Genomic DNA, 27,083 nt, shown 5'->3' with positions numbered 1-27,083 from the left:
AGGCTCCTTCCTCCCACTCCAGAGTTAACCCGCCCAAACTGTAGCTGAACACCTAGCTGCAACTATACCGCATTCATGCCTATTTGCTCAGTTAAAATTTGCTTAAATCGGTTGTTTCATACAAAGGAACGCTTAAATTGATTTTGTCATGTTTTCTGAACTGACAGTAATAATGCTAGATGTATATCAGGCGTTGATTGCTACAGCTCTTTATGAATAAAGTTATTTTTAAGAATCATTATTCTTTTCTTGACACCAAATATTTATGCAGCATAAAATAAAATCTGGTTTCCACCCCTTAGAGAAAGAAGGGGAAAATCTTCAGCTGATACATAATTGTTTAAACTAGAATATAAGAAACCGTTAATTTCCATTTGTACTGTTGCATTGTCCTTAACTCCAGACCTACAGGAAAACTTGACACTGGGGTTTTTTCCCCATTTGAGACCACTAGAGCTATCCAGGCATTTCCATGCTTTCTTATTATTTTAACTCAAGATCAAATTTTTCCTTCAGACAATTAAAGATATGGACAGCATCTGGAGGCACAGTTCAGCCTTATCTTCCACCAAATGGAGATGCACTTAATAAGTGCATTTTCTATCCACCCTGTGCAGGTGGCAGGGAGATGGCAGGGGTGCAGGGGATCCCGTTCATTTGTGCATGGGAAAGTGGCACCTGTCTCTTTGCATATTGAAAAGACACAGTCATTACCAACTAAGGCCTACTTTTAAAGCATATCAGTTCCCAGCTCTGCCAGATGTGGAGCGGCACCTGCTAAGGGTTCCCTGCACCACGTTAGAGCGATGGTCGATTGCTAGCTGTGACCACACTTACACCGCAAAGGAAAGCAGAGGAGAAAATCCCACAATATATTCAGATAGTAGTGCACCCAGGGTCCTGACTCCTGCAAGCGATCAACTGGAGCCTTGAAGCAGGAGATTTGGATATCACAATTGTCCTGACAGAAAGTGCCCCAACACCCCAGTACCTGCGAGTGCTAGTCTGATGGGTATTTGGGTGTATTTTCTCCACACCCTCAGCTGCCTGTGCCAGGGGGCTGGATTTCCCGTGCTTGGGGAGGATGAGGCTCCACCAAACCCCCTGATTCGCAGGAAGACCCGAAGTGATGCAGACAGTCCCTTTTCTTTCCTCCTTCAAGGTGCAGAAAGCCACGGTGGAGGACAGGCCTTCCTTGGTGATGGAGAGGAGCCTGGGCAACACCAGGCAGGAGCGTTCCCACCGTGCGTGGGGGGTCCATCCGTGGAGCCCCTCCAAGGACGTGAACACCCGAGGGAGGAGCATCCCCTGTCCTCGGCTTCGGAATGACAGCAATTACACACCCTGCTCCCCCCCCGGGGATAGGACTGATCTTCCCAGGGAGACACGAGGGAACAGGGGACACCCCACACCGTGTTGGGGAGGGGAAGATGCACTCTGCAGACCCAGGGATGGGGGACAGCCCGGGGGACACCTGCACGCCTGCTGGGATGGGGACAGCCCTAGCGAGGGAAGGGCACCCGTCACGGCATGGGCACGGCCGCGGCCAGGAGAGGTGACCCGCGCCGGGCGGGAACCGCCCCGCACCTCCGGGGCAGCGGTGCCGCCGGGGCGGAGGGCGGCTCTCCGCGCCTCCGGGCAGGCGGCTGCCGGCGGGGCTGCCCCATGCCCATCCCTCTCCCCAGCCCCCGCGCCTGGCCGGGCCCAGTGCAGGCCGCTGGCCGCCGGAGAGGGCGGCGTCGCCGCGGCCATGTTGAGGGCGGGGAGCGCAGAGGCGGCGCCGAGGCCGCTGCGGGGCGCGGCGCCTCCCCGCTCCTCGCCGCCCGCCGCCGCCGCTGCTCCTCCTCGCCGCCCGCAGCCGCCGCCGGCGGGCCGCCCCGCTCCATGGCGACCCCCAGCCCCTGCATCGTGGTGAGTGCGGCCCCCGGCGCCGCCGCGGCCTCCCCCCGCGGGGAAGCCTGCCCGCTGCCGCCTTCGCCGCCGCGCCGGGCCGGGGGCTGCCGGGCGCCTGAAGGGGGGTGTCTCCCGCCTTGCCGCCGCCGGCTGAGGGAAGGGGGATCCCGCCTGCCCCCCCAAAATCTGGTGATCTGTGAGGGAGCGGGGCGGGCGGCGGGGGCGGGGGTGTCCCTCAGCGGCGGGAGCCGCCGCCCCGCGGAGTCACCTTGAGGGGAGCCCCGGCCCCGGCCCCGGCCCCAGGGCTCCCTCCCCTGCCCCCGGCCCAGGCGCTTTCCCTTCCCCCGAGCGGTGCCAGGGCCGCTGTGCCCCCTCCCGCCGCCGGGCAGCGCGGGGGTGGGCTCGCGGTCACGGGTGGCGTCTCGGGAGGATTTAACGCGGAGGACGGGGGCAGAGCCGGAGTTGCCGCCTCAGAAATGAAGGTGAAACAACTTCCCACCGGATCGAACCGGTGCGGCACAACTTCCTATTCCTGTTGCTTGTCGCGGCGTGCTGGGCAGGCACCGGTTTGTTGGCGAGAGCCGGGAGTGCGGTGTTAGGATGTTTAAGTTAGGATGTATTTTTGGAGGAAGAGCATTCGGGGGGTATTTTTTTGCATCATTGCCGTATCTGCTAAGGCTCTTACATACTCGTTATTTTTTTAAAGCCAGTGCCGGGTGCTCATGTGGTGTCTTATGGCTGAGAGCTGCGCTGGCCGCAAGGTTGCGACTGTAAATCCCTGCAGTCAATAAAAACGTGATAAAATCTGTAGGAAGGGCCCATTCCCTACCAAATACAGAAAGGAAGGTTTAGTAGACATGCTAGATACAACGATGGGTCTGAACCACAGGAAAATACCATGTGTTTTGCGAGGGACCTGTCTTATTACTTAAAATAACAGCCCGCTCTGGATTGCAGGGACCCTGATCAGGGACGTGATGCCTGAGCCGGGTGCGTGGGTAGCTCATACCGGGTCTGTTTTCGACGGGAGGGTGAAATACTCGTGAAATCCCCCATGTGAAATACTCATTAGGGGTTACACAACAAAAAAACATGTAAACGGTTGGCTGATCACAGGCCAGGTAAGTGCTTCCTTGGGCACTGAAATAAGATTGTGTCCTGCAAGGCAGCAGTAGCCGAAATGGATACTTCAAATGCTTGCCCTGCTGAACTGTCAGTAATAAGCTTTGGTTTTCCCTCTGAAATTCTTAACTTCATTTTACATGTAATAGTGTTCAGCTGCATAACCAGAGAGTGAAGTAATTAAAAAACACATTGTAATTTTCTAGTTGCAGCAGGGTTAAGGTTCAGGGAAGGCTATTCCTGATGCTGTTGTGATGATATGCCCTGAACGTCAGCAGTGTTTGGTATAATTATATACATATGCTAATCCCTTGTCCTAATTAATATTCACTTGCTAATATTGCAGGCTGTTTCATGCAGGGAATTTGCCCGTGCGGAACAGGTTGCTGAAGCAGGGCTTTCATTTCAGATTCTGAAAGATCTTGAACCTCCGCGTTTTGCAGATGGTGGTGTGAGAAGGCTTGTTTTACAGCAGATAACTGTGCTGCTCACATAGCTGTCTTGTCCTTAAAACTGGCTCGTGTGTTTTGTTGTGATTTGGTGTTGTGGAGATTTAGAAGATGTCCATGTCAAAACCTCTGCTTGCTTAATTGCAAATGCGGGTTTTACATTACACTAGGAAAATCAAAGGTGTTAAAAAGCTCCTTGATTATTTTTTTAGTGGAATAAAGAGATTCACTGAGGTGTAGTAGCTTCATTTTCCCGCTCTCCAATGTAGGAGAATGTTTTCTTTCCCACATTGTATTGCACAACAGCTCATGTGATATTTCAAGCAACTCTTCTGAACTATAGGTTCTGTTAGATTACACTTTATGCTGTGGTCAGTATGACTAATGTTTGTATAGAGAGGGAAAGTAAGGTGATCCTGATGAGCATAATGGGTTTGATAGTTTACTGGATAAAGCAAAGGATTTGCAGTTTCTCATGACAGCAGCCTCTTTCTATAAGGCTTTGTAGAAATCTCACTTTATTTCCTTTTCAGATTGGCGATGATGAACAAGGTTACGACCTGGACTTGTTCTGCATACCTAAACATTATGCAGATGATTTGGAAAAAGTCTATATTCCTCATGGGCTCATCATGGACAGGTTTGTTTGACTTCAGACAGTACACTGCTCCAGCTGATTCCATGACGCTGGAATAAACAATCTTCCAGTGATAGTTTTGCTGCCTGGTGACTGTGTAAATAGATTACATTTAATTAGAGGCTAAGAAGTACAAGTGCTAATTAACTCTTTCTTGTTTGGCTTCTAAGAGTTTGTACATGTGCAGTTATGCTATTTTTTGGAAATTTGTCATAATTCTCAGGTGAAATTTTGTGGTACTTTCTTTCCAGTGTTTCTTTGATGTTTTACTTTCTTAAAACCTCATTAGAAGATGTTATTTGTTGTGCCAGTTCAGTCTCAAAACAATTACAGTCTCTTGAATTTCCCTAGGATATTAATAAAAGTAAATTATTAATCGCATCATCTTAGATTTTCTCATGTTCCTATGCTAGATAAGTAATAGCCACCTTTCTCCTACCTTCTGGGAAAGACATTAGCCTCTGCAAATACCAGTCTGTCACTTCTGTGCTTGCTGAAATCTGTGATGTGCTGTGGAAGTTTTATCTCATGTGATCAGAATGGGTGCATAAGCCTACAAGGCATTCTTGTTTCACTTTGTGTTTGATAGTTGCTAATTCCCTTTAAGAGAATGAATAACAAATTCAGTGAAGCAGTTGTTGGAGGCACACAACCATTTAAGAGTGGTGCTGGGTGGATCTTCCTGGAGATCTTGTGAATAGGAATGCATCTAGATTTTGCGTGATCCTGCTTGATTAGATATAATAAACATTCTTATAATTTTTTTTTTTTTAAATATTGTAAAAACTTTGCACTGGAAGTCCATATAAAGGAAAAAATTGGACAAAGTACATGTCATTAAGTAATTAACGTAAAGTTTATAACGACAGGCTTTCTCTGAGAAACTTGCTGTCAGCTGGCACACAATAAATACATACCATGCTTTCTAAAATAAATTACAAGATAAATTTAGAAACAATGATTGCAGAAAAACGGTGCAGTGTTCTCTTGCTCTGCTTTGTTGCTATTGTATTTTGCAGTTAGGACAAATTTCTGGCATTCTAGCTTGGCAAATAAACATAAACTCTTTAGTTTACAATTTGAGAATTTTCTTGCTCCTCAGTTAGTGAGGGCTACTGCCTTTTTGGTTGTGTTAGCTTACGTTGCTCTTTGCATGGGAGCTGAATCTATCTTTGGAAGGAGAAAACACACCTTCGTGTCGCCTATCTGACGGTGAAACAGCTTCAGAGTGTTAAGATTTGCTTTGGCTGAGTGTGACGTACGAAAACAAAGGCGTTTGGCAGTGCTACTGTTAGATTAACCTTGAAAAGCTAAACTCTGTTGACCAATAATGTGTAAAAGTGGTAGGCAAATATTTCTGAGTGAAATGTGTTTCAAGTTTGATGCATGTGTTTGCTACTGTTAGCGGTATAAAATGCTGCTGCTATAGTAAGCAAATGAAATGTGTTATGACAGCTAACTCTTTCTTGGTTTTGCATAGGACGGAGAGACTGGCACGAGAAATTATGAAGGGCATGGGAGGACACCATATTGTAGCACTCTGTGTACTTAAGGGTGGCTATAAGTTTTTTGCTGATTTATTAGACTATATCAAAGCACTGAACAGAAACAGTGACAAATCAATCCCCATGACTGTCGACTTCATCAGGTTGAAGAGTTACTGTGTAAGTATCTCTGCAGTACTGTGCAGTTTTTATATAAATTTGACTAACTTCAAGTTATTGACAGAGGTGGTTTAATATTGTTACTGCCAGAATGTGCTAATATTAAACAAATAATTAAGGGAATTAAGAGTCACAAGCTAATTTACTCTTTCTCTACCTTATTTGTAATCTGTTTTCTTTTAGACTTTGGTATCTCCGCAGCCCAGTAAAATCCTTATGCAGAGCAGAGAGACCCTTTCCATGTCCTTTACTTGTTAAACAATTTCCTCTCTGCCCACTACCCCATCTTTAAAGCTGTGACTCTAGAATAATACAGAGGATTCTCCTGCAACTATGGCTACAAAAATTTAATTCCAGGAATTCTTATGTGGCTTAGACGTCATTCATTGGAAGACTTGAAAGCTGCAAAAAAGGTTATAGTCGAGTTCACTATCTCATCTTTTGTTCGGCTTAGCCAAACAATGAATAAGATTAGTTGTATTTGGCCTTGAGGAAAGACTAGGTTCATAAACTTAGATTTGTGATTAGTGATCACTGAATATGGCACTACCTTTTCAAGACTAGACATAGCTTGCCTTGGGTTTACATTTTTGGAAAATAATTTATTTTCATTCTGAGCACAAGGATTTAACTTTATAGGGAAATTGAACATTCTGTAACATGAGGTAACATGTAAGTTTTATAGAAGGAAGCACGAGGTTATGTTGTGCAGGTCAAAGGAAGAAGCAGATGTATGTTAGTACTGTATGCTTCCGGACTTACCGACAGCCTAGTCTCATGTTTTCAGGATGGTATTTATGATTTGTTCCATAAAACCATCTGTAGCATGGAAATAATTACATTTTTTGGTTTCAGTTTAGAGCGTTGGAATAAATTGTTTCGTAAGGTTGTGCTGTTAGTTCTGTCTCAGCAACTTTGCATTCAAGTCAGCAGTATAGGCTACTTGTCACAGTCGTAGACGAGTGCCTATTTCAGTAGAAAAAAATAGAGATTACTAAATTGGAAACTCAACCTCATCCTTCATTTCATTAAACTGTGAAACCAGAGATGGAGTTATTTGCAGACTTAGTTTGGACTGTCAAAGAACTTCATAAATTCATGGTTGCTGTTGAGCGATCTGTTGACATTTCATGGCGAAGCCCAGAACTGCGTGGGGCTTTGGTCAAGTCCGTTTGCAGGACGAGCAGCCCTGGCTGCCTGAGGCGTGCACACGGCTGGCCGTCCAGGGGTTACCTGGAAACCACATCCACGTGTGCTGTGCGAGGCAGTAATTTAGCTATGCTCTTTAACGAGAAGGCATGGCTGGGCAGAAAGGTTCATGCCAGCCTTTGGTTGTATCTCACAAGGTACTCTCTCTGCTTGTGCACCGTATTTGAATCAGTGGGAGAGAGCTGTTTGACACCCTTTCCTTTGGCTCCCTCCAAAAGATTCAGGCTCCTGCTGCCAGTCCGCTTAACCACTAAGCCACCACATGCCCATATATTCTGCCTGTAAAAGCCACAACAGAAAATTAAATGTCTCTACTACAGGATAATATGTTAAAGAACAGAAAATGATGACTCCCACCTTTTTTTTTGTGAGGAAATTGTGTATCTTCTGCTTTCTTCAAGTAACACTTCCAATAACTTACTTGGCTTGTTTAGAAAACAACATAAAGACTACACCCTTTCACTCTCTCCACTTTCTGACTAACTTGGAAAAAACTATTGGAGAAAAGGTTTGAAACACCTGAAAAAAACCCTCTGTTAAAAAGCAAGGCTGCCTTGTATGCATGTTTTCTTTGCTCATACTGGTGTGTTAGGCATGCTTTGATTCATTTCTTTACTACAGCTGCTTTTGTTTATTACTCCCCAGAACTAGAGTGCCTTGATATTAATAGGGGAGTGAGCAGCAAAGTAAGTTTTATGGAAATTAGAAGCCTGTTTTTGTAGTAAAAACGAGTAGATGAAGAGAAAAGTGGAGAAATTCAGACAGAAAGCTGGCTAAGCAGAATGTTTTCCTTGAGGTGTTGGCTTCAGGGTTTTTGGTTTTGTCAGCCAATTCTATAAAAGAATGTTTTCTTGTTCTAGATGAGTGAGGAGCTCCTGTTACCTATGCCTCCACTACAGTATTTATGAGCATTTCATTTCTGTGGACTCTCTTAGGTGGTTATTAATATCCAGACTAACATCCTTTAGATTGCATAACTTGATAGACTGGATAAGATTGTCCTAACATGAACGTGTATGTAACAGATTGACTAGGTCTTCCATCATTAATAGCGTTAGAATGCTAAATCTGCTCTGTAGTTTTTATCTGTACTTTACTAGATGGAGGGATTTGTGTTTAGTGATGTGAAAACCATCACAAACTGTAACGGACAGTTGAAAGTGGAGCTAGCTCTCTTGTGGCTGTCTTTGGATGCGATTACTAGCTCATGCTGCCTGTCTTTACAGACTGGATAAAAGATGTTAAAAATACCCTGGTCGCATAAACAAAGCAGCTGAACTTGTGTAATGACTTTGAAATTGATGTAATTGAGGTTCTATTCTTGTTTCAAACTGATCATTTAATATTTACAAGCATGTGGGGTTTTTTGGTGTTGCAATGCAAAGTTCATAGTGTTCCGCACCCAAAAATAATTCTCTAAGAATACTGACATGATCAAGCTGTGATTAAACTTTGCTCGTAACTCCAGCTTTCCGAGTCCTTACAGATGAATTTTAATGATCTGGCAAGCTGTTAAGAAATGAGAAGATAGTGTTTGTGAACAGACCCAGATCTCTGTATTCTTGACAAACTGTTTATTTTGTTTGTGCTGCAAGAAGAATGGCTTTTCACCAGTCTCCTGCATTTAAACTTGGAAATGAGCAAACGTTGCTTATGTAGTCATGAAGGGCAGCCAAAAGACAATGGATGGGTTGCACTGTCACTGGGGAAAATAGGGATTTTCAGTGGAGAACATGATAAGCTCTGGTTAGGCTGGTCACGGCAGTATTCTGAAAGATCTCTGTTAACCAAGACTTATAGAAAATACTGTAAGGAACTTAAAATGCCTTTTTAAAAGGTGATCTTGGAGTCATTGAGTCAGGAGTTACGATCTTGTAAAGAGTTATTGTTTTCCAGCAGTGACAACGGGGAGGCAGTGAAAACAGATCTAAACAGTAAAACTCTTATGTGTTAAACCACAAAGCATTAAAGTCTTACTAGTACTGAAATCAGAAATAATGCTCCTGAAGATAATTAAAACATTGCTTAATTATTAAACAAAGTTCTTTCCAATGGAAATCTGGTTACAACCAGTGTTGGAAATTCTTTAACTGTTTTTTATCCTTTAATTGCTCAGGAACTCAGTACCTGCATAGGAATGCAGGTTTATATGCCAATGAAGATTTATGTTTTGCGTTAAAAAGTGTAGCAATTTGTATGGGTTTTGGTGGGAAGGAGCAGGAAAGTTTCTGTAGGTTAGATTGTTTTTTCGCTGATCATCATAATCCAAAGGTTTATAGTAACCTGCATTTTTGTGGTGTTCTTGTTTGAGTACAGTCTGTTGCTTTGTAGCCAAACAGATCATCAGGAACCTGATCTTGTGCATATACCAAGGAGTACGAGTCTGTCATCTATGCATGTAATTTTGATGGAACAAATACCTGTAATATCTTTCTCCATCGTTGTTTTGTAAGGAATGATGTTTTTTTTCCTTGGAAGGAGGGTGAAATTCCTATTAGTGTAGGAATAGATAAGAGAGAATCATGTAATATAAACAAGGAAAAGCTTAAAGAAGCTGTCATTTAAGATAATTTTAAGATGGGTGAACACAGGAAATGTGCTTTAGCTTTATGAATACAGTGCTTAACTGAACCACATTTTTGTGGTTGATCTAGCCAGTATCTCAGGCATTCAGTAGCAGTGTGTATATCTACTGGGTCAAGCAGCAATCATTTTGGACATCTTTGTTTTTGGACTTTTTCAACACAGTGACATTGATGCTGTTTGGTATAGTTATTGTTTGCACTGTTACGGAAGCACTGAAACAGTTGACTATTTATCAAAAATGAATGTTCCTTATAGTAATGAAACATGCCCCTTCAGTGTAATTTCAGAGTGGTATAACTGAAACTAATGTTTTCTTTAAAACACATGGGGTAAGACTGAAAAGATACTTTTTCTAATAATTTACTTTTTCTTGTTAAATGTTCTGTCATAGGAATCTGAAAAAGAAAGTATCTGTTAGTCTTATCATCTGGTTTTACGTACCTAGAGCTGTCAGCACTTTTTATCCTAGATTGTTAACATTACTGTCCAAAGGATTTGAATAAGTTTTCTCTTTACTATCATCCTAGCATTACTTACTGTGTACTTGGTGTGTGCCTCTCCAAATCGTTTGTTTCCCCTTTTTTGTGATAACATTTTTAGTTTTTGCCGACAATTCATATAGCATGAATATCCGTCTTCATGCGGCTGTAAAAACAGGAAGCTGTACGTGGCTGTCTCTCTGTTCCCCTGTGTCCCCTTTCTATTGCATCTGCAGTTTCTGGGTTTTGGGAAAGAACTGCTGTTTTGCTGCGTGTCTGCGTAATTGTGCAGCACGCGTCAAGGTGCAGCAGCAAAATGCTACTATTTTTCTAAAAGGAAGATATATGGTAAGGAGCTACGAGAATAAAGTTTGATAAGCGATATTAGCCTTCGACTGAAATGATTACATTGTAGGACAATGTCGTCATCTGTAAATAGTACAATAATAAGCATAATAAGCATCCAATATGAACTGTGAGACACTGTCAAGGTTTAAAATCAGTCGAATGATTTTAAATAAACTGCAAAGATCTGCGAAGTACTCCTAGCAGCTGTTTTTAACTTTCTTACGTAACAGTTCATTTACGTTTGTATCAAAGTTTAGTTTTACTGAAGCAAAATGCTGTGTTGTAGTGATGGTGTACCTATGTTGCTGTTCAATTACTATAAGAAGTAATTTGATCTTTACTAATATTGGTTGTAAACTAGGCAAACGTAAGCTTTTCTGGCTATTTTTGTAGCTTGTGTTTCTAAATATTAATCTGTGCCTTGCTTGCTGGCTATTCTTGTTATTGTTATGATTGTTTATTCTTATTAAAAGAGTAAGGCTTTCTAAAGCATTAAAGTTTAAAATGTAAATTACCAGCTATATAGCAGCATGCAGCTTGGAAACTGAAGTGCGTTTTGTCCTATCTCCATATCTGTAGGGAATGCATAGCAAATCGTATCTTTTTGGATACGTATGTACATATAACGGGCACAGATGAGAGATGGTGCCTGCATTTATGCAGATCTCTTGTCAAACAATCTTTAATCTGAAATACCATCTTTGAATTTGATCGTTTTTAATTTCTTAGTTAATAGACACTGTTGGTGCTGTGTTTCTGAAAGCATAAACATTCACTGGTTATGTACTTTGCAGTTCTGGTATTTACTGGAAGAAAAACTACTTTAATTCTGGTAATGCTAATGCTCGCCCTCCTCTTTCTTATATAGAATGATCAGTCAACTGGAGATATAAAAGTAATTGGTGGGGATGACCTCTCAACCTTGACTGGAAAGGTATGGCTCTTTGTATGTTTAAAAACAAACAAACAAAACCACTAAAGAACCCACATACCTGCCTGGTTTTAAGGCTGCTCTTTTAGTGTGTGAAGATTATAGAGTTTAAAAAAAAAGAAAACAGAAGAGTTTCATTTAAGTATTCACCACTGTATACCAGGAGAGTGGATAAGCCCCACCAAAACCATCAGTTTAGTCTGAACTTACAAAAAAAACCCCACTATTCACCATCTTCAGCATCAGCAAATTTTAGGAGACTTTTTTTTTTTCTGCAGTGCCTAAGAAGAATAATCTCGTGTGGGTTGTTGTCTACAAATTACCTTTAAAAGAGAGCGGCATTATTTATTTGCTGTATTGGCGTTTCACTGAGGTAGTGATGGGAATTCATACTGTCGAGATGTGTAATGTGCAGCCCAGGTTAGGAACCAAGATTCCCGTTACAGGCAGTGAAGGGAGAAGGAAATGGGAGAATGTAAATTGGGAATCTGCTTTTCTCCGGTGGAGAAATCTGTGGAGATCGTTGAGCCAGATGTCTGGGGTTAAAGCATCAGTGTCTCCTGCTCTGTCAGAACACATTACTTTCCCCTTCTCCTTATGCATGTGATCTTCAAGGCATGTGTGTCACAGTTCAATATAAAGGATGTACGTATGACAGAATTGTATGTGTCTCTGTAGTACGACACTTTTTGCATTACAAGAATACGAATTGTATAGGCTCTGTTGTGATCTCTTTTGCATATATCTAGAATTCTCAAAGTCTAAATTATTTAAAGACCAATTTGTACTCAGTGTGAGATACTGAGGAGAATCTCATTGCCAGCTAATTGTTATTAGAGCATCAGAAATGTTAACTACATAGAATTTGCTGTTACATGTGTAAACATACATAAATGGTGGTGCAAATATTTAACTGCAATGAAAATTAATAAGTTCCAGAGATGAATATATCTAAGAAATGGCATATTCTCTAATACTAATTGATTTTTCTTTTTTTTTCCTTTTTCCACCCAACAGAATGTTTTGATTGTAGAAGTAAGTATTGTGTTTCACTTTGAAGTTCTAATGTGTGACTGGTAAAAGAGTTCTTACAGAAGTTGTTCTTAAGCCAGAAAACCTACAGTTTCTGGTTTCAAGGCTTTCAGCTTCTGATTCCAGGCCTGAATTTTGCAAGTGGGCCCTGAATTTGAAATGATCTGTGTTTTGAATTCTCAAATTGCATTCAACTGCCAAATTTAAAAAGGAAAATATCCATGTAAAATTGTTTGCATTTACTTTCAGTTTTCGGGGATTCTGTCAATTCCAAAATGTCGTCTTTTTTTTTTTAATATTTTATTTTATTTTTATATTTTAAAAAGTAGCCTGAACAAAGCGATATTAAGCATATTACTGTTCTGGGTTTATAACAGCAAGCTAGGAAATTAAACTGCAGGGGTAGAAAGAGGTTCATAGTAGGAATATCCTAAAATATGTGAAAAACAGATCTAAGCCCAATGTTCCTGTGTATAATTTGTTTAGAGAATAGTGACATAGAGAATGCTAATTCCTAATTAGCATTTTGCAATTGCTAAATTTCCATTCCTCTGTCTTGTCATGGTTCTTTGGGTGATACCAGGTACAGGACACCTCAGTTTGATTTCCTAGTAGGTACTGTTGCTTAATTCTTGCTTTCATAACTCTTTCTTGATGGACAGTGTTGCTTATGTTCAGTAAGTATCGCTTTGACAAAGGATGTTCTTGAGTAAGATTGCCAATTTCAGGTTAGGGAAGCAGCAGCAGTAGACAGGAAAAATGGATGTGCAATCTAATGATGTCATAAGGCTCCAAATAATGGAAATGGCTTGTTTATAAGCGAAGAAAACAGCTATGGCAGCTGATTAAGCAGCCAAAGGGAAGGATGTTTCCTCTCATAAAATGTGGGGTTTGTGTATGGTTTTTCTTTAATTTGAGAAGGTTATATTATTCCACAGGAAGCACATTCAGTTCCAAAACTCCTACCAAAATACTATGTATGCAGCAGTCATCTGTGTGACCAGTGGTGTCCTTTGAAGTATATTTTGCTTCAGATAGGCAGATGCATTTAATTATGTATCTGCTCCATTTCAGATGAATGTATGTCTTTAAAGTCCCAGACAGCTAACTAGGTTAGTTTCTCATTTGTTCAGTGAATCATCTATCCAGTGACTTGTCTTATACACTGTCAAATATGAACCCTTTTACCAATCACTGTTTTAACGGTCAAACAATAAAAATGCACATTTATTGTAGGTTTAATATCTTGTGCACCAGAGCACTAGGCTTTTCTAGACAGCATCCCTTTAATGTGCAAAAAAATGTGAACAAAATGGAGATTCGCCTCCAATAAACAGATAATCACACAACACAGAATCAGTAATAGGTTCTATTTTTATTTTAGAGTGTGGAAGTAGCTACTTCTGTTTATTTGCCAACTTTTATTTTTATCTATATATCGGTATGTCTTTTAACTTTTCTTGAGTTTACAACCATGATTAAAAGCATTAAGTGTTAAAGATGGTGTTGCTGATGGGTGCTCTGTTGAGTTTTTTGTTTGATTTTTATTTTAATTGGGAGTCATGGGAAAATAAGCTGAAACCAGGACACTGCTGCTTCTGTGTTATCTACCTCCTTCACTTCAAATAGGCTTGATTTCAGGCCAGGGTGAGGACCGTCCCTCTAAAGATCATGTGATTATTTCAGTCCAAATGAGGAGTCCATTCCTGATGCTTCAGTTGTAAGCCCTATATTTTTTTCTGCTTATATGTGCAGCCATAAAATCTCCAAAAGGAGCCAAGAAGGTCATAGTTCAGTAACTGCTTTCAAAGTCGTAGTTACCCACAGCAATTAAGAAGTATTGTTAATGTGTGTGATCACTTTACTGAGCATAGTTGTGTAAGCACAACATGGTGTTACGTGTCACCTATATTTGCTTATGAACAGTATTTTGGCATATTTTCATGCTATTGTGGACGAGCAATTTCAGTGGTAGAAACTTGAAAATGCTACTCTGACATGTTTAATATTCTTTCTTACTTGAGATTTTTATTTTCAGGATATAATTGATACTGGTAAAACAATGAAAACGTTGCTGTCTCTACTTAAGCAGTACAATCCAAAGATGGTGAAAGTAGCCAGGTAAATTTTTAATGATGATTATTTGTGCTGTATTTCACCTTAAGAAGGACACACAGTTAAAAAAAAAAAAGTATAGAATACATTTCCATGGAAGAGAAATGGGAGGGAACATTTCTGCAGGAGTCATAGGAGTCATATATGATGCGATCTGTTGGAGTTTAGTATTTGTTTAAACTCCAAAAGCACTTTCACTTGTTATGAGAACATACGTTCGTTTAGGCTGGCGGAAGCACTGTTCCTTCCAATCTCACTGCTGGAGGAATTTCAGTGCTTCAGAAAGCAGGTAGCTTGTGCCTGCCTGGTACATATCTTGCCTTACCATATTATGGTAAGGTTTGCGGGGTTTTACCACTGAAGTCCAAGTCAGGTTTAGAAGTATATGGAATAATTTAAATCTTTTGGGCTTAAACAAATACCCTCTCAAGTTGGTAGAGGTATTTTCAACACAAATTTAGTTCATAAATGTAGACTTTTACTAGAGATGGGGATAAAAAAAATAAGTGGTTGTCCCTTATGTATATGTAGTATCTATCCAAACATGTTTGTTTCTGGTTGCGCTATCTGCAACTTCAGTATAGTGCAGTGGTGTACCTGTGCAATGGAGACCTTTTTTTAGTTTGCCTTCTTTAATTGTAGAATTAAATTAGTTTGCACACTAACATTGTTTGTGTAGTGTGCATAGTGCAGCTGAGCTTTAGAGGTCATTCTGTGAGAGTCACCCAGCCATATGCTCTTCCAGGCTTTTCTACTTAGTTACATCTTTAATCAATTAGTTTCAAAACATTTTATAATTAAATAACTTAAAACAAGAAATGTTGAGGATAATATTATATTATTAACCAATATCAACATTCTTCCTACTTCTTTTTAAATTGCGTCTTTTACACTGCTATGCTGTGGTTGTGTATTTTACAATAAAAACATAATGATTGCTGGGGATTAGAGATAAAGCAGAGCTGTGTGTAATATCTAATCAGTTGTGTTGCCATAACAATGTCAAAGCAGTTGTTAGATGTACGAGAACAGCTCTTCTTGCTGATAATCTGGAGGTGACCTGCTGAAGGTGAGGTTGTTGAGGATTTCTCCCTGGCTGGATTAAGTGTGTCAAATTTTAAATATCTGTCACTGAATAGTGCCCTAACTCTGCAGTGTACATCATGAATATAATCTAGTATGAGCGAAGTCCAGTTTCCTATTATTTAAACCTGTTGCAGTAATTTGGGTCTGCCAAAGACCTGAGCAGGTAAACGTGATCATTCTAGATAGTGTAATGTTCTTCGTTACTTCACTTGCCTCTCTTCTGGGTTTTTTTTGTTGGTTTTGGTTTTTTTTCTTTTTTAATTTTCTTTCTCTCTGACAATTAAGCAGTTGTTGCAGGGAGCTGTGAATTAATGCTAATATGATTTTGGGGCTTCTTTGATCAAATCCTATGCCAATTCTCAAAAATTAGGTCTCACAACTAGAAGTTTCAGTAACTGTCTAAAATTGAAGCTGTGACTGACGAATGAAGCCCTACCTTCAGGGGTGATCCAGGAGGGAAGGAGGTCTGTGCTTAATACACAGAGTTATGCTGACCTCTGTCTTTACATTCATCCATTGACCAACTTTTCTTTACCTCGCAAAGTCTCTGTATGGCAAAGACAATCAAATGTCAGGCCTGTGGGGTTGTCTTCTAAGAGGTAGAAGTGCTCAACTGAATAGTAAGTGAATCAAACTAGCAAGGCATTTCTCTCTACTACAATACCCCCAACTCTGTATCTCCATGCTTTTTACACCTCTGACTGTTAATTCTGGAAAAGTGGAGCTGGTTTGTATCACGTGATCATCAGAACTGATTTTCTTTATGGGGGTAATTAGTACTGCCAGTGAAAAACAGTTGAGGACATGTTGCGGAAGCACAATTGAGGTTGCATTTAAGCAGCTGAACTTTTGCTTCATAATACTAATGCTTTTGAAAAGAGCTCAGTTGGTCTGGCCAGATCCCAAGTTGTCACCTCTTTACCTATAAGCTAAATTACGCCTGAAGTTCCTAACACACATAAAACCCCGTTAAGTCACTTTTCATGATGAAAATCCATCCAGATCCGTATCTTCTAGCCTCTTTCTTGCAGACCTGTTAGTTATCCTTTAGGCTGTGAACCATTCATGATTCTAGGAAGTTTTGATTTTGTCATTATGATCAGCTGCACCTGCAAATAAAATAATAATTTAAAACGTGTAGTTATGCTTTCAGTGATGCACATTTAGGCCAAATTCAGCTTGTCTGTCATCAAAACAGTCTCATATATTTGTACCCGGTGCTTTTCCATGTTTCAGTTTTACATTGGTTTTATTTTACAGTTTGTTGGTAAAAAGAACTCCTCGAAGTGTGGGATATCGGCCAGACTGTAAGTGACTTTTTAACAACCATTATTCATTTTTAAAAATATGTCAATGTATTGTGTACCCTTTGGTCAAAGCCCAAGGATGTTCCAAATAAGTTTTCACTAATGATTCTTGATAGATTTTGCTCTTATTTAGGGAATTTAAATATTTGGAATGTATTTTGACAGACTTAATCTGATGCTTTTTTTCCTTAACTTTTTGTAACATTTTACTATATGAAAAGCAAATTTTGATATTTTGGTCCAGGTTACACCCTTTTCATGTGCAAATTCTCCCAGCTTGCATGTAGTCAGATGCTTTGGTCAGCAGAATCTGCTGGATTCACCTTTGACATTTTTGGGAGTGATTCGCGTGTCTAAACCTAGCCATCTCACGCCATTTGGATGTCCCCAGGAATGTAGGAGGACCACACGGGGTAGCAGGTCTGATAAAAGTTTACAGTGATAAGATGCCTAAATTGGCACAAAACCGGTTATATCTAGGCACCCTTCTTGTCTCCTCCAGTCTGTCCCAAGACCATAAAGAAAGGAATAGCATCCAGAGCAGACAGTGGTACCAGAGTGACGGCTCCTCCTGCCTTGGGAAGGGCTATGTGTTTTAACCCTGTTCCAGAGGCTAAATTGCTGTTAATCTGGACCATGTACTTTCACTATGGAAGTGGAGTGAATTTAGCAGCAGAATCGCATCGTCTTACTCCTTCTTTCCAAGGTTGTACAATATTCTGGAACTGAAATTTTTCGATGTCTTAAAAGCTTAATTGAGGCGTTCCCCTCAGTCAAGGATGCCCCTCATTCCTGAGATCTTATTATAGGCTTAGCTGGGTTAATGGTCTGCCTTTTGAGCATCTTGCAGCAGATGACTTGTTTTGCCATCTGTCCACAGAGACAACCTGCTCAGTGCAGGACACGTGAGCTCTGAAAGAAGAGACAACAAGGCAGTAATGGCTGGGCCTCCGTTTTATCCCTGTATTATGAGGCCAAGTAGATGCTAAACATGGCCTTAATTTTTCCAAAAAAGCACACAGCCTTTCCTTTGAATTATATGATTTATCTCCCTATTTTCCTTCCGGAGCCTCATTGTAGCCAGGGAGAGAAAAACCACACAGCTTTCCTGTGCTCAGGAGCCTTTCATTTTAGCATGAGGGGAGAAAGCCATTTGGAAATTTTATATTACTTGGTATTTTATATAATTTTATATTTTTGGTCACTTTATAGTGTGTTGGACTGATACTGTTTGACCACCCACGAACTGTCCTGCTAAAGCTGTTCCTGTTTAGACAATCTGTGGAATAGCTGATGTGCTCTTTTTAGGCAGCTTCTCTGGGAGAAGAAAAAACCAACACAACTCAACAAAACCCCCTCTACCTGTTTCTGAAACCTGCAAGTGACTCCATAGAGAACAGAGTGCCCTTTGCTCTTCACTATTCTCTATACCAAGGCGTCAGGATCCAAGACGTGCTTTAGCAGAGCTGTCCTGCAGTCGTAGTGTATTCCTACGTATCAGGTCATGGCCTGCGAGTCGCAAGAGTGGAGTTCATCTGGGCAGTCCCTCAAAGGCAAAGGATTGGTTTCCCTGCAATAACTGTGGTTCTGATATTCACATTATTCTGTGCTGACTCTCCCAGCCCTTCACGGAGAGTCTTATTGGACTTGCACACCCATAGTTTTGAAGGAGCTGACGACTGAACCTGCCTACTCGTTATTGCCTTTGGGTGCCGTTCCTGCAGCCCTACCCGAGGCGCAGGTCCAGCTCCCAGAGGTGCTGCCTTTTGAATGATACTATGAGGCTGACTTGTGCTGTGCTCACCAGTTCCGCTGCTTCTGCACTGGCACGACAAGCATGCAGGAAGTGCTGGGAAGTATCGGCTCTTTTCCTATGTGTTTACAAAGTTGCAGGAAATTTTCAAGGAATTTTATGTTCTGATAATAATACCCTGTCGGTAGATTTAAGTGCCTCCATTCATTTCTTGCAGACTGCATGCTAGCACCATGCTGCTGCGTGGGAACCAATAAATACATCTATTTGATTTTGCTTTAGTTGATGAAATAAATCAACAAAGTAAGTTAAAATTTTAAAATAGCTCAAATATTAATCCGAGGATACTTGAGTGGAAGAAATAAAGTGAGTTATGATGCATACATATCTATAAAATTCCAGATTGTCTCTGTAAAACGGTCTAGTGAACTCTAGGAAGTTCTTTTCTAACATACTGGTGACTTATGGTCTTTTTCAGTTGTTGGATTTGAAGTGCCAGACAAATTTGTTGTGGGATACGCCCTAGATTACAATGAATACTTTAGAGATTTGAACGTAAGTAATTTTTCCCGTATGTTTTTGTCCATTTAAAACTAGGGAGGAGGAAGGAAGGGAAGTCTCCTCACATCACTCTCCCTCCTCCGTAAATCATGCCTCGTGTGCAAATCTGTTCCGCTGGTGATGCAACAATGAAAGCAAACCCTAGAGCAGCAGGACAGTGTTTTGGAGCTCTTATGAAACTAAAATTTATTTTGCTACATGTGGAATGGAGGCTACACATCTCTGTCAACTTTGGAATAACGTGAAGTTTGTGTGAAGTTTCTTACCTTACCAGATGTCTACAACAAATAAATGCATTTACTTAGCTATATAAGAACTAGAGAAGAGAGACCTTGGAAGTTAAAAGGGGTTCACTTTTTATTCTAAGTCATGACTTCTTCATCTGGATCTCGCCAACCTTGTATCAGACTCTGGGTGTGATAATCGGAGGGAGGAGGAAGAAGGCAGTGTTGAGATTTTTAGACAGCAAAAGGCTCAGGTTCTGCATAAACAGTATCACAAGATTCTTTCGTACCGAAACGTGTATAGCATGCTTGTATTTGTTTGAGAATTACTGAATACATATGTAAAACATTGGTCTCTTACATTACTTTTCTAACAGGAGCTTTTTATTTTATTTTGTTTCAGCATATCTGTGTGATCAGCGAGACGGGGAAGCAGAAGTACAAAGCATGAAAGCATAGTTCAAGTGCTATGACAACAGAGCTTTGAAATGTTTTGTTTACTGAGTCCTATCTTTCACAGGCTTCAACTCTGGTACACCAGCTAAAATTGTAGAATGCCCCAGCCCCACTGTCATATGCTTACTATAATTTATTGCATGTACAATATAAGATCTTGTCTTGTTCATTTATATTTTAGAAATGTAAACAACTAGTGCAATTCTGCACTTCTTATTTTGATTTGCACTATGACTCTACCGACTATTGCTGCCCCTGGTTGGGTTGTGCTGTTTGTGAGCTCCAGAGTCTAACTCTTGCAGTGGTAAATTGCTTAAACCTCATCAACCCAGAACTGATATAGTTCAAGTACTGTAAATGTAAAACATTTTATGATAGGGAAGTCTATTAGTAATATTTTTTAAAATCTGTAATTTAAGTTTTATATTTTAATGCACAAATGTGATTGTGATTAATGGATAGTTGCACCTGTGGGTGTTATAAAGCATGAGGAGCAGCCAGTTACAGTATCTGTAATCTCCAAGGAGCTCATTCAGATCTCCTGGAGTTGCCTTATTGCTGTAAAGGAAGTCTGGGTGAAAAATGTCTTTTTTTGTTTGTTTGTTTGTTTGTTTGTTTTAAAGGAGATGGAATGACAAAACAGAATGCTAAAATCTAGTTTTAGTTGAGCTGCCTGTTTCTGTTAGATTTTTTTTTCTTTAAAAATATCCATCAGCCAGTGGAATTGCCTTTTAAATTTAAACAATTTTAATATATTTCTGAGAAAGTATTGTAATGTTTACTTTATAAGATCTACAAAACAAAGTACTTTAAATAAAGGCTGTCTCTTTAAAATAAGCCCCATAAATCTATGCCACTCATTCTGTGTATTAAAGTGCTCTTGAAATTTTCTTCTCAGTAATATTTTTCATAAGTGTTTCTGACAGTGAAGGCAGACTCTACATTTGTTATCTTTGTAGAGCTTTTGGTTAACATTATCCTATCTACGAGAGAGATGATAAAGTGCTGAGGGAAAATACTGAAACACTTGCATATTCTGTAACCAAACTAGATTTCAGAGAAAATGGTTTAAGCACTGTCCTTTGTTCTGTTTTGGCAAAAATGAAGAGTGGAGATTATATGTTCATTAAACATATGCACGTGGAAAAAAAAACCCACAACCATTTCGTAAATAATCATTTGGGTTTGTTTCTTTAACACCTCTGTTCGTGTCGAGTTTAATTCTAAACATGGCAGCCCATCTCACACCTTGTCCTTGTGCCGTGCTTTTCGGTCCCTTAGCTTACATGGTTCTTGTAGTTCTGCGCGTGGATTCTTCCACTGTATGCTCGGATTTAACACTGCTCGGTGCTTAATACATAATGAAGTTTTTGCCAGCCTGTTTTGACAGATTTTTCTGTGGTTTTGAAGTTGGGGTCGTGCTTCTGTGCTTTTCCAAGTACTGCGCATTGTTGTCCATCCATGGCGTGCTCAGTTACAACTGCAGTAGTTAGTAGCAGGCCTAAAATATGAATAATTTACACAATGTAGTTCAGATCAAATGACCACAATGTGTAGGAGGTCTGTTTGTAAAAATTCTCATTAACAAATATTAGAACACTGGTCATGATTATACTATACTATTGCAATGTTATAGTTAATGTTCCAAAGAGCTTTTTTTTCTAAATGCACTACAAGACCGATTGTATTTCTCGATGTCCTAAGTAACGTTTGTGTATCTGCCTTTTCGAGAGCCTGTACTGTCCCTGGGACGACTTGTTGCAAAATATATGATGCATCTCCAAGAAGAGGAAACACAAAAGCAATATAGAAAAATATAAACCCACTTGAGGATTATTACATCCATTCAAGTTTTCACTAGTTCTGGTTGAACTTAAGGTCTAATGTTAAAAAGTACTGTTTTCGTTAACCTTCTTAATAGTTCCTACTTCACAATGTGTTTTAAAGTAAATTAATGGCATCTGGAGATTACACTAGAGAGTACCTCTTAAAAGTACCTATTTACACATGAAAACAATGAGAATTGATGATGTTCGATATCTTTTAGGACTAAACCCTTAAATTAGTTTGTCCTGAAATGTTTTCCTGTCTTGGTTAAGACAGTTATTGAAATGCTGTGATTTGGGAAAGGGAGGAGAGGTTGAGTTAGTCATAACAAGGGGTTTATCTTCCAAACCATAGCTGGACTGGGGAAATTACTGGTCTGTCTGGGGTAGGAGTTGCAACTGCAAGGACATCTGCCCGTGGTGTAGTCACGGAAGAGATTTGGGAAGATACTTTCAAGCTACACTGACCCCAGGAGCGATGCTGCAGGATCCCAGGTCTGCCTTCTAACAAACCTCGCCTGTGTCTGATGGAAAAGGTCAATATTTGAAAAAAAAAAAATCTTACTGAATGTTCCCACATTTCAAATGCTGGGGAACGGGCACCTTTTTTTTTTGCACTTCCTTCACATAGGCGCTTGTCAGTTGAAGTTTTATCACCCCAGAGGGATTCCTCGTTCAAAAGCTTTTGTTATTCTCTATGAAAATTGTTCAGAGAAAAAGTTACCCACTCTCTCGCCCTTGCTCGAGCAGTTCTAACATACTGCAGCCTTTTACAGCACCTGTGTGTGCACTACAGGAAGATAAATTCTCACTTGAAAAAAGTTGAAAATGCAATCGTTACTTTTTATTCAGTAATTTTGGTTGAAAGACTGGGGTTTTAGTCACACCTTCACAAGTTAAATGCAAACTTTATGCAACCCAGACATATATTGTTAAAACATTATGAAAGCACAGAGAAAATCTGGTATTTGAACATTTATGTGGCATTTGAAATTCATTATAGTTCCACATTTTATGAATCACAAATGTATGCTGGAAAAATAATTTTGAATATTTATAGGCTTTACTATACTGTCTCACCCTGTGAAATCTGGCATTTCTGTACATTTTGATAATTCTCGCCTGCCGCAGACCACTGACGCTGCCTGACTTGGTACCGCAAATGTGTAGCTCTGGTTTGGAGTGTTTATTCTTCTTGCTTTAAATTCACGCTGATCAGAATCTGAAGTGCTCTAGGCAGAGCTGGGAGATGTGGTTAAAAGTCTTTATGTGAACTGAGCTGGCAGTTCACTTCGGGGGGTGAATCCTGGTTTTGAAAATTGAGACAAATGAGGATCTTTAAGCTGCCTTGTAATTGTATATCCTGACTGATTAAATGTTGGTGGTGTTTCATTGTCTACTATGCTCTGAAAATCCTGTCAAGCATGCACTAATCCAGCAGTGAGGATCTGACACCGCTTACGGGGAGCTGGTTACTCACGATTCATTAAAGGACTGTTTCTGCCGTGTCTGCCTGCCTTTAATTCCCATTCAGGTTGCACCTTGCAAGATCAGATCTCAACTGTATGCAAGTATCTTTATAAGCAAATGAGACTGGTCTTTTTTTTTTTTTCCTTTTTTTTTTTCCTCTTTTTTAGTGTTTAAGGCCTTGTAATTTATTTCATTTCACAAGCAGTTGTAGTTTGATAACTATTTTGATGGGGAAATTGCTTCCTAGCTCTGTAAACGTGCCAGTACTCCGCTGCAGACCCAAAGGTAAAGAAGGTAGGGCTAGAAAAGCACAAAGATTCAGCGCGATGTAAGAATTGGCAGTGAGGATTTTCATCCCTAGGGAAGCTGCGGAAGGGACCACACTAGCAAGTGCCAAGTGCCGAAGGCTGGTGCATGGCGTGTGTTGGGGATACATTTGAATTCCGTGACCAGGCTTTCTTCCTCCGGTAAAACACCAACTGCTGAACTGACACCTCTCAGAAGGTGAAAATCCGTACAGAAGCGGGTAGGAGAGGCAGGCCTGTGACGGTGAGTAAATCAAGATGCAGGTCGAGTAACCTGTTCCAGTAAGAGGCTGCTATTTATCTAACAAATGATTATTGGTGGCTTCTTTATTCCCCCCCGCCAGCTATAACCAGAAAGGGAACCAACCCTCTCGTGTCTTCTGCGTATCTCCAGGGTGCCCGTAGCGAATCGCTGAGTGTAAGCTACAACTTTGGGCATTAGGTGGGGGGGTTTTCCCAGACAGTCTGTGCTCTCCTACAGGTAGGGATCCCCCACCCCTGCCCTCCACAAGCGTAGCCAGGAAAATACCCCAATATGTAATGTCTGTCTGTATAAATAAGGAACCATCCATTAAATAAGGGCCCATCTCTTTCCAACTCCAGCCCCAGCTCTGTCAGGTTTCTTACAGCTGGTGGCTGTCCATGCACAATTTACAATCCTGAAATCTCAGGAGCCACGGTGGGAATGCTTCAGGATCGCTTTTGGAAGAAACTTAGTCAAAACTTAATTCTCCTACAATATTTTGCTACGCATGGCAGCGAAGTAACCCTATTTATTTCACCTGTTCCAATCCTGCCACTGAAAGCACCACGTCTCCCCATCGATTTTGCATGGGATGCCCTGTACATTGTGCAGAGGCCGCGGATGCTGGCGTGGGGCTGGGTTTGCTCCTCCAGATCCAGCGTCCGCCGGGGAGGCCGCCCTCTGCCGCGATGCGCCGCTGCGAGCACCGCCGGCGTGCAGCTCGCGAAGCAGCCGGGACAGGGCTTGTCACCAGCGCTAGGTGTTGGCTTAGCTGTCCTTCAGTTCGGAGAGGGATAAAATCCTTTTCTCTGGAACCAGACTTTCTGGGTATTGACGAAACGCGCTGCCTTTCCTGCTCTTTCTGCAGGGTAACCTGCGGGGTCCGGGAAGCGCCAGAGCAGCGATGCCGATGCTTCACTCGCCTGTTTCCCACCTGAGGAGCTGGGATGTGATAAAGCCAGCCCTAAGGCGGGGGGAGGAGAGCACGGGGGTGTCCTTTTAAATATGCATTGCAGTACATTTATCAGATCTTTTTCTCCTCAATTTCCTTTCTTGCCAATTTTCTCTCTTCCATTCACAAAATGCAAAGTACCCAACAGCAATCAGAGAATACAAAATATGAGGCAGAAATGTCCTTTGCAGTGTAAACTCCTTACGCTTGCAATTAGAAAAACCACCTTGTGCTTTCTAGTAAAGAATAACCACAACCCCCGCTCCTCTTGTCTAGCTGCATCTTCCACACCACCTAGTCCCCTCCCTGCCACCAGACCTTGCCTCGCAGTTGTGCACACTCAAATAATTTCCTTTCAGTATGAGGTAGAAGCTATTTTCTCTCGCAGAGCATAAGGCATGAGAACTCACTCTGGACACTTTATAAATGAATACATGGTCTACTTGAATTGTATTTTGAGTAACCTTCATCTTCTGTTACTTGAACAGCACACAAGAATGGGTTTACGTGAGAAATTACTGAGAGCAATGTCTTATCCTTTGCTTCAGAAATGAAAAGATTTGAAATTGTATTTTTCTTCCATTTGGTAAGTTCGTTGCCAAGAACCACTGAGTCATCAGGGCGCCAGTGCCATCGTTTGCTCTGGTCATCGCACTCTCGCTTTAGCAAACTCTTACTGGCAGAGCGGGTGAGCTGGCTTCTGCTTTGCCATGCGGCTGCTACCTGCCACGTTTAATTTAACCCAAGGAGGTTTTTGTCCTCAGTGCAGTTTTGCATGGGGGATACTGGCTGCTTCCTTCTGAGGCCAGCTGCATAACTGGGTACACAGTGAGAGCCACCTTACTCAGCCAGAATTACCTTTGCTAGGGGAGAGCGAGGCAGAGGAAGTGTTTCTTCTCCTCCGTAGTGCAAAGAGCAAGACCTGAACTTATTAACATCTAGCACTGGGAGCTGCTGTTGTGCAAGGCACTGCACAAACACCTACAAAAGCCAGTCCTGGCTCAGGGCACGCTGGATGTGAGCTGAGGAAAAACAGATGAGGTGGGTGGGCAAGAAGTGCAAGGAAAGCAAGATAATGCTGGATACCACAATGAGCTGCCAACCTTTGCCAAAAATTCCTTTTGCATCAAAGGAGGTGAGCAGGGAAATGCTGAAGGTAGATAAGGTGGCTTTTTGGGTTGCTTTTTTAGTGTTTACAGGAATCTGCAACACCTCATTTGGCTCCCACACCGCCGCCTCTCTAATGGAGGTACCTGGTACTGTGAGCAGAGTAACATAACCTCAGCCTGAGCATGTGGGAGGGTTTCGGTCTGGCTGAAATTAAAAGATTGGTGTAGAAGCGTGCGATTAATAAGCTTGTCTGGTGTCTACCTACTAAACCCAGCAGCCACGCGGCGGTGCAATGTGCTGCGTGTATTTACCTACCACAGGGAACTGCCACCTTCCAGCTTGTTTATAAAATCACACCAAAAAACTACGGAGGAAGCTCAAAGACTTTTCTGCCGCAGTGATCACATACATTCCTAATGCAGCAGACTTCATGTTTAAAAAAATATACGTCTTGCTTTATCCTACACAAACAGAAAAGCTTGCCCAAGCTGCTTTGCATGTGCTGCTGCCCCTTTGCACGGCTGCACGGCGCTTAACAGGGCTGCCCCGGCAATGCAGTGCCTGCGGCCGCGCGGTGCGATAAGGGTCTCCGGGTGACTGAGTCGGACCAGGGATGTTCTGCAAGGTTTTCTGTTGCTTTTTTTTTTCCAAGTGATTTGTGCTCAAATGCGGTAGTGAAGTCAACCTGCAAACACGTTGAAGGCAAACTTTTACATTTAAGGAAAAAAAAAACATGACAGGAGCTGTCCCAGCTTCTCAGAGCAGCACAGCTGGATGTCTGCCCCCGGGGCTTTCTGTAGCGATACCTGGCAATATCCTGAAATATTTGGAGCGGAGCAGAGATACGCTCACAAGGTACCGGGAGCAGCAGAGGGGAGCTAACACCGCCGTCCTCTGCTGCGGCAGATGCCAAACCCCGTGCTGCGCCCTCAGCCCTGGCTCCCGACATCCCTGCGCCCAGCTTCGGCACATCCGTCGCCCCGAGCCGGGGGGTCAGACGGGCACCGCTCCCACGGCTTGGTGCTGCTCGCCCACAGCACAGCCACCTCCACGGGCGCATTTTTCTCTCTCCCCTGGGATCATTCTTCCTATTGGCTTGATTTAGCCTCTAAATTTTACTCTTGCCCGCTGCTCCGAAAACTCTGCGGTGCTTTTACTCTCCTGTTACTGTCAAGTCGTTTTGATCCCGGCAGGAGACTGTAGCCTGAAAGCACAGTTTTAGCAGGAGTTTTCTGTTTGTGAATGAGGTGGAAATCTCTTTTTCTAGCTGAGTAAAATCGAACTGATCACCACAGAAAGGTCTAAAAAGGAGGAATAAACCTGA

The 27,083-nt window shown here is 41.7% G+C and overlaps 1 protein-coding gene across 7 annotated transcripts; it reads left to right on the top strand.

Annotated features, from left to right (window-relative positions):
- The first annotated feature begins 1,750 nt into the window (after nucleotides 1–1,750).
- Nucleotides 1,751–23,184, top strand: HPRT1 (hypoxanthine phosphoribosyltransferase 1). 7 transcript variants are annotated; one of them, XM_075162030.1, is made up of 10 exons: nucleotides 1,751–1,911; nucleotides 3,998–4,104; nucleotides 5,582–5,765; nucleotides 11,256–11,321; nucleotides 12,336–12,353; nucleotides 14,389–14,471; nucleotides 16,812–16,858; nucleotides 17,361–17,564; nucleotides 19,090–19,166; nucleotides 19,800–23,184. In XM_075162030.1, the coding sequence occupies exons 1-10, from the start codon at nucleotides 1,885–1,887 to the stop codon at nucleotides 19,845–19,847; spliced, it is 861 nt and encodes a 286-aa protein (XP_075018131.1). In that variant the 5' UTR covers nucleotides 1,751–1,884; the 3' UTR covers nucleotides 19,848–23,184. The 7 variants fall into 7 exon arrangements, 6 of the variants coding, with proteins under 6 accessions (XP_075018131.1, XP_075018134.1, XP_075018132.1 ...); XM_075162034.1 differs by lacking the exon at nucleotides 17,361–17,564 and adding an exon at nucleotides 2,397–2,487 and having other exon boundaries at nucleotides 1,812–1,913; XM_075162031.1 differs by lacking the exon at nucleotides 17,361–17,564 and having other exon boundaries at nucleotides 1,790–1,911.
- The last annotated feature ends 3,899 nt before the right edge of the window (nucleotides 23,185–27,083 follow it).

The sequence above is a fragment of the Calonectris borealis genome, chromosome 13 (genome assembly GCF_964195595.1).
Source record: "Calonectris borealis chromosome 13, bCalBor7.hap1.2, whole genome shotgun sequence".
Classification (NCBI taxonomy): domain Eukaryota; kingdom Metazoa; phylum Chordata; class Aves; order Procellariiformes; family Procellariidae; genus Calonectris; species Calonectris borealis.
This window is presented reverse-complemented; position numbering and strand designations above follow the sequence as displayed.

Bases quoted from the DNA above. Each gene is read 5' to 3' on its own strand.
- HPRT1 (XM_075162030.1), top strand. From the start codon at position 1,885: ATGGCGACCCCCAGCCCCTGCATCGTG. The intron at 4,105-5,581 runs GTTTGTTTGACT...GGTTTTGCATAG, and splicing joins CATGGGCTCATCATGGACAG to GACGGAGAGACTGGCACGAG. The intron at 5,766-11,255 runs GTAAGTATCTCT...TTTCTTATATAG, and splicing joins TCAGGTTGAAGAGTTACTGT to AATGATCAGTCAACTGGAGA.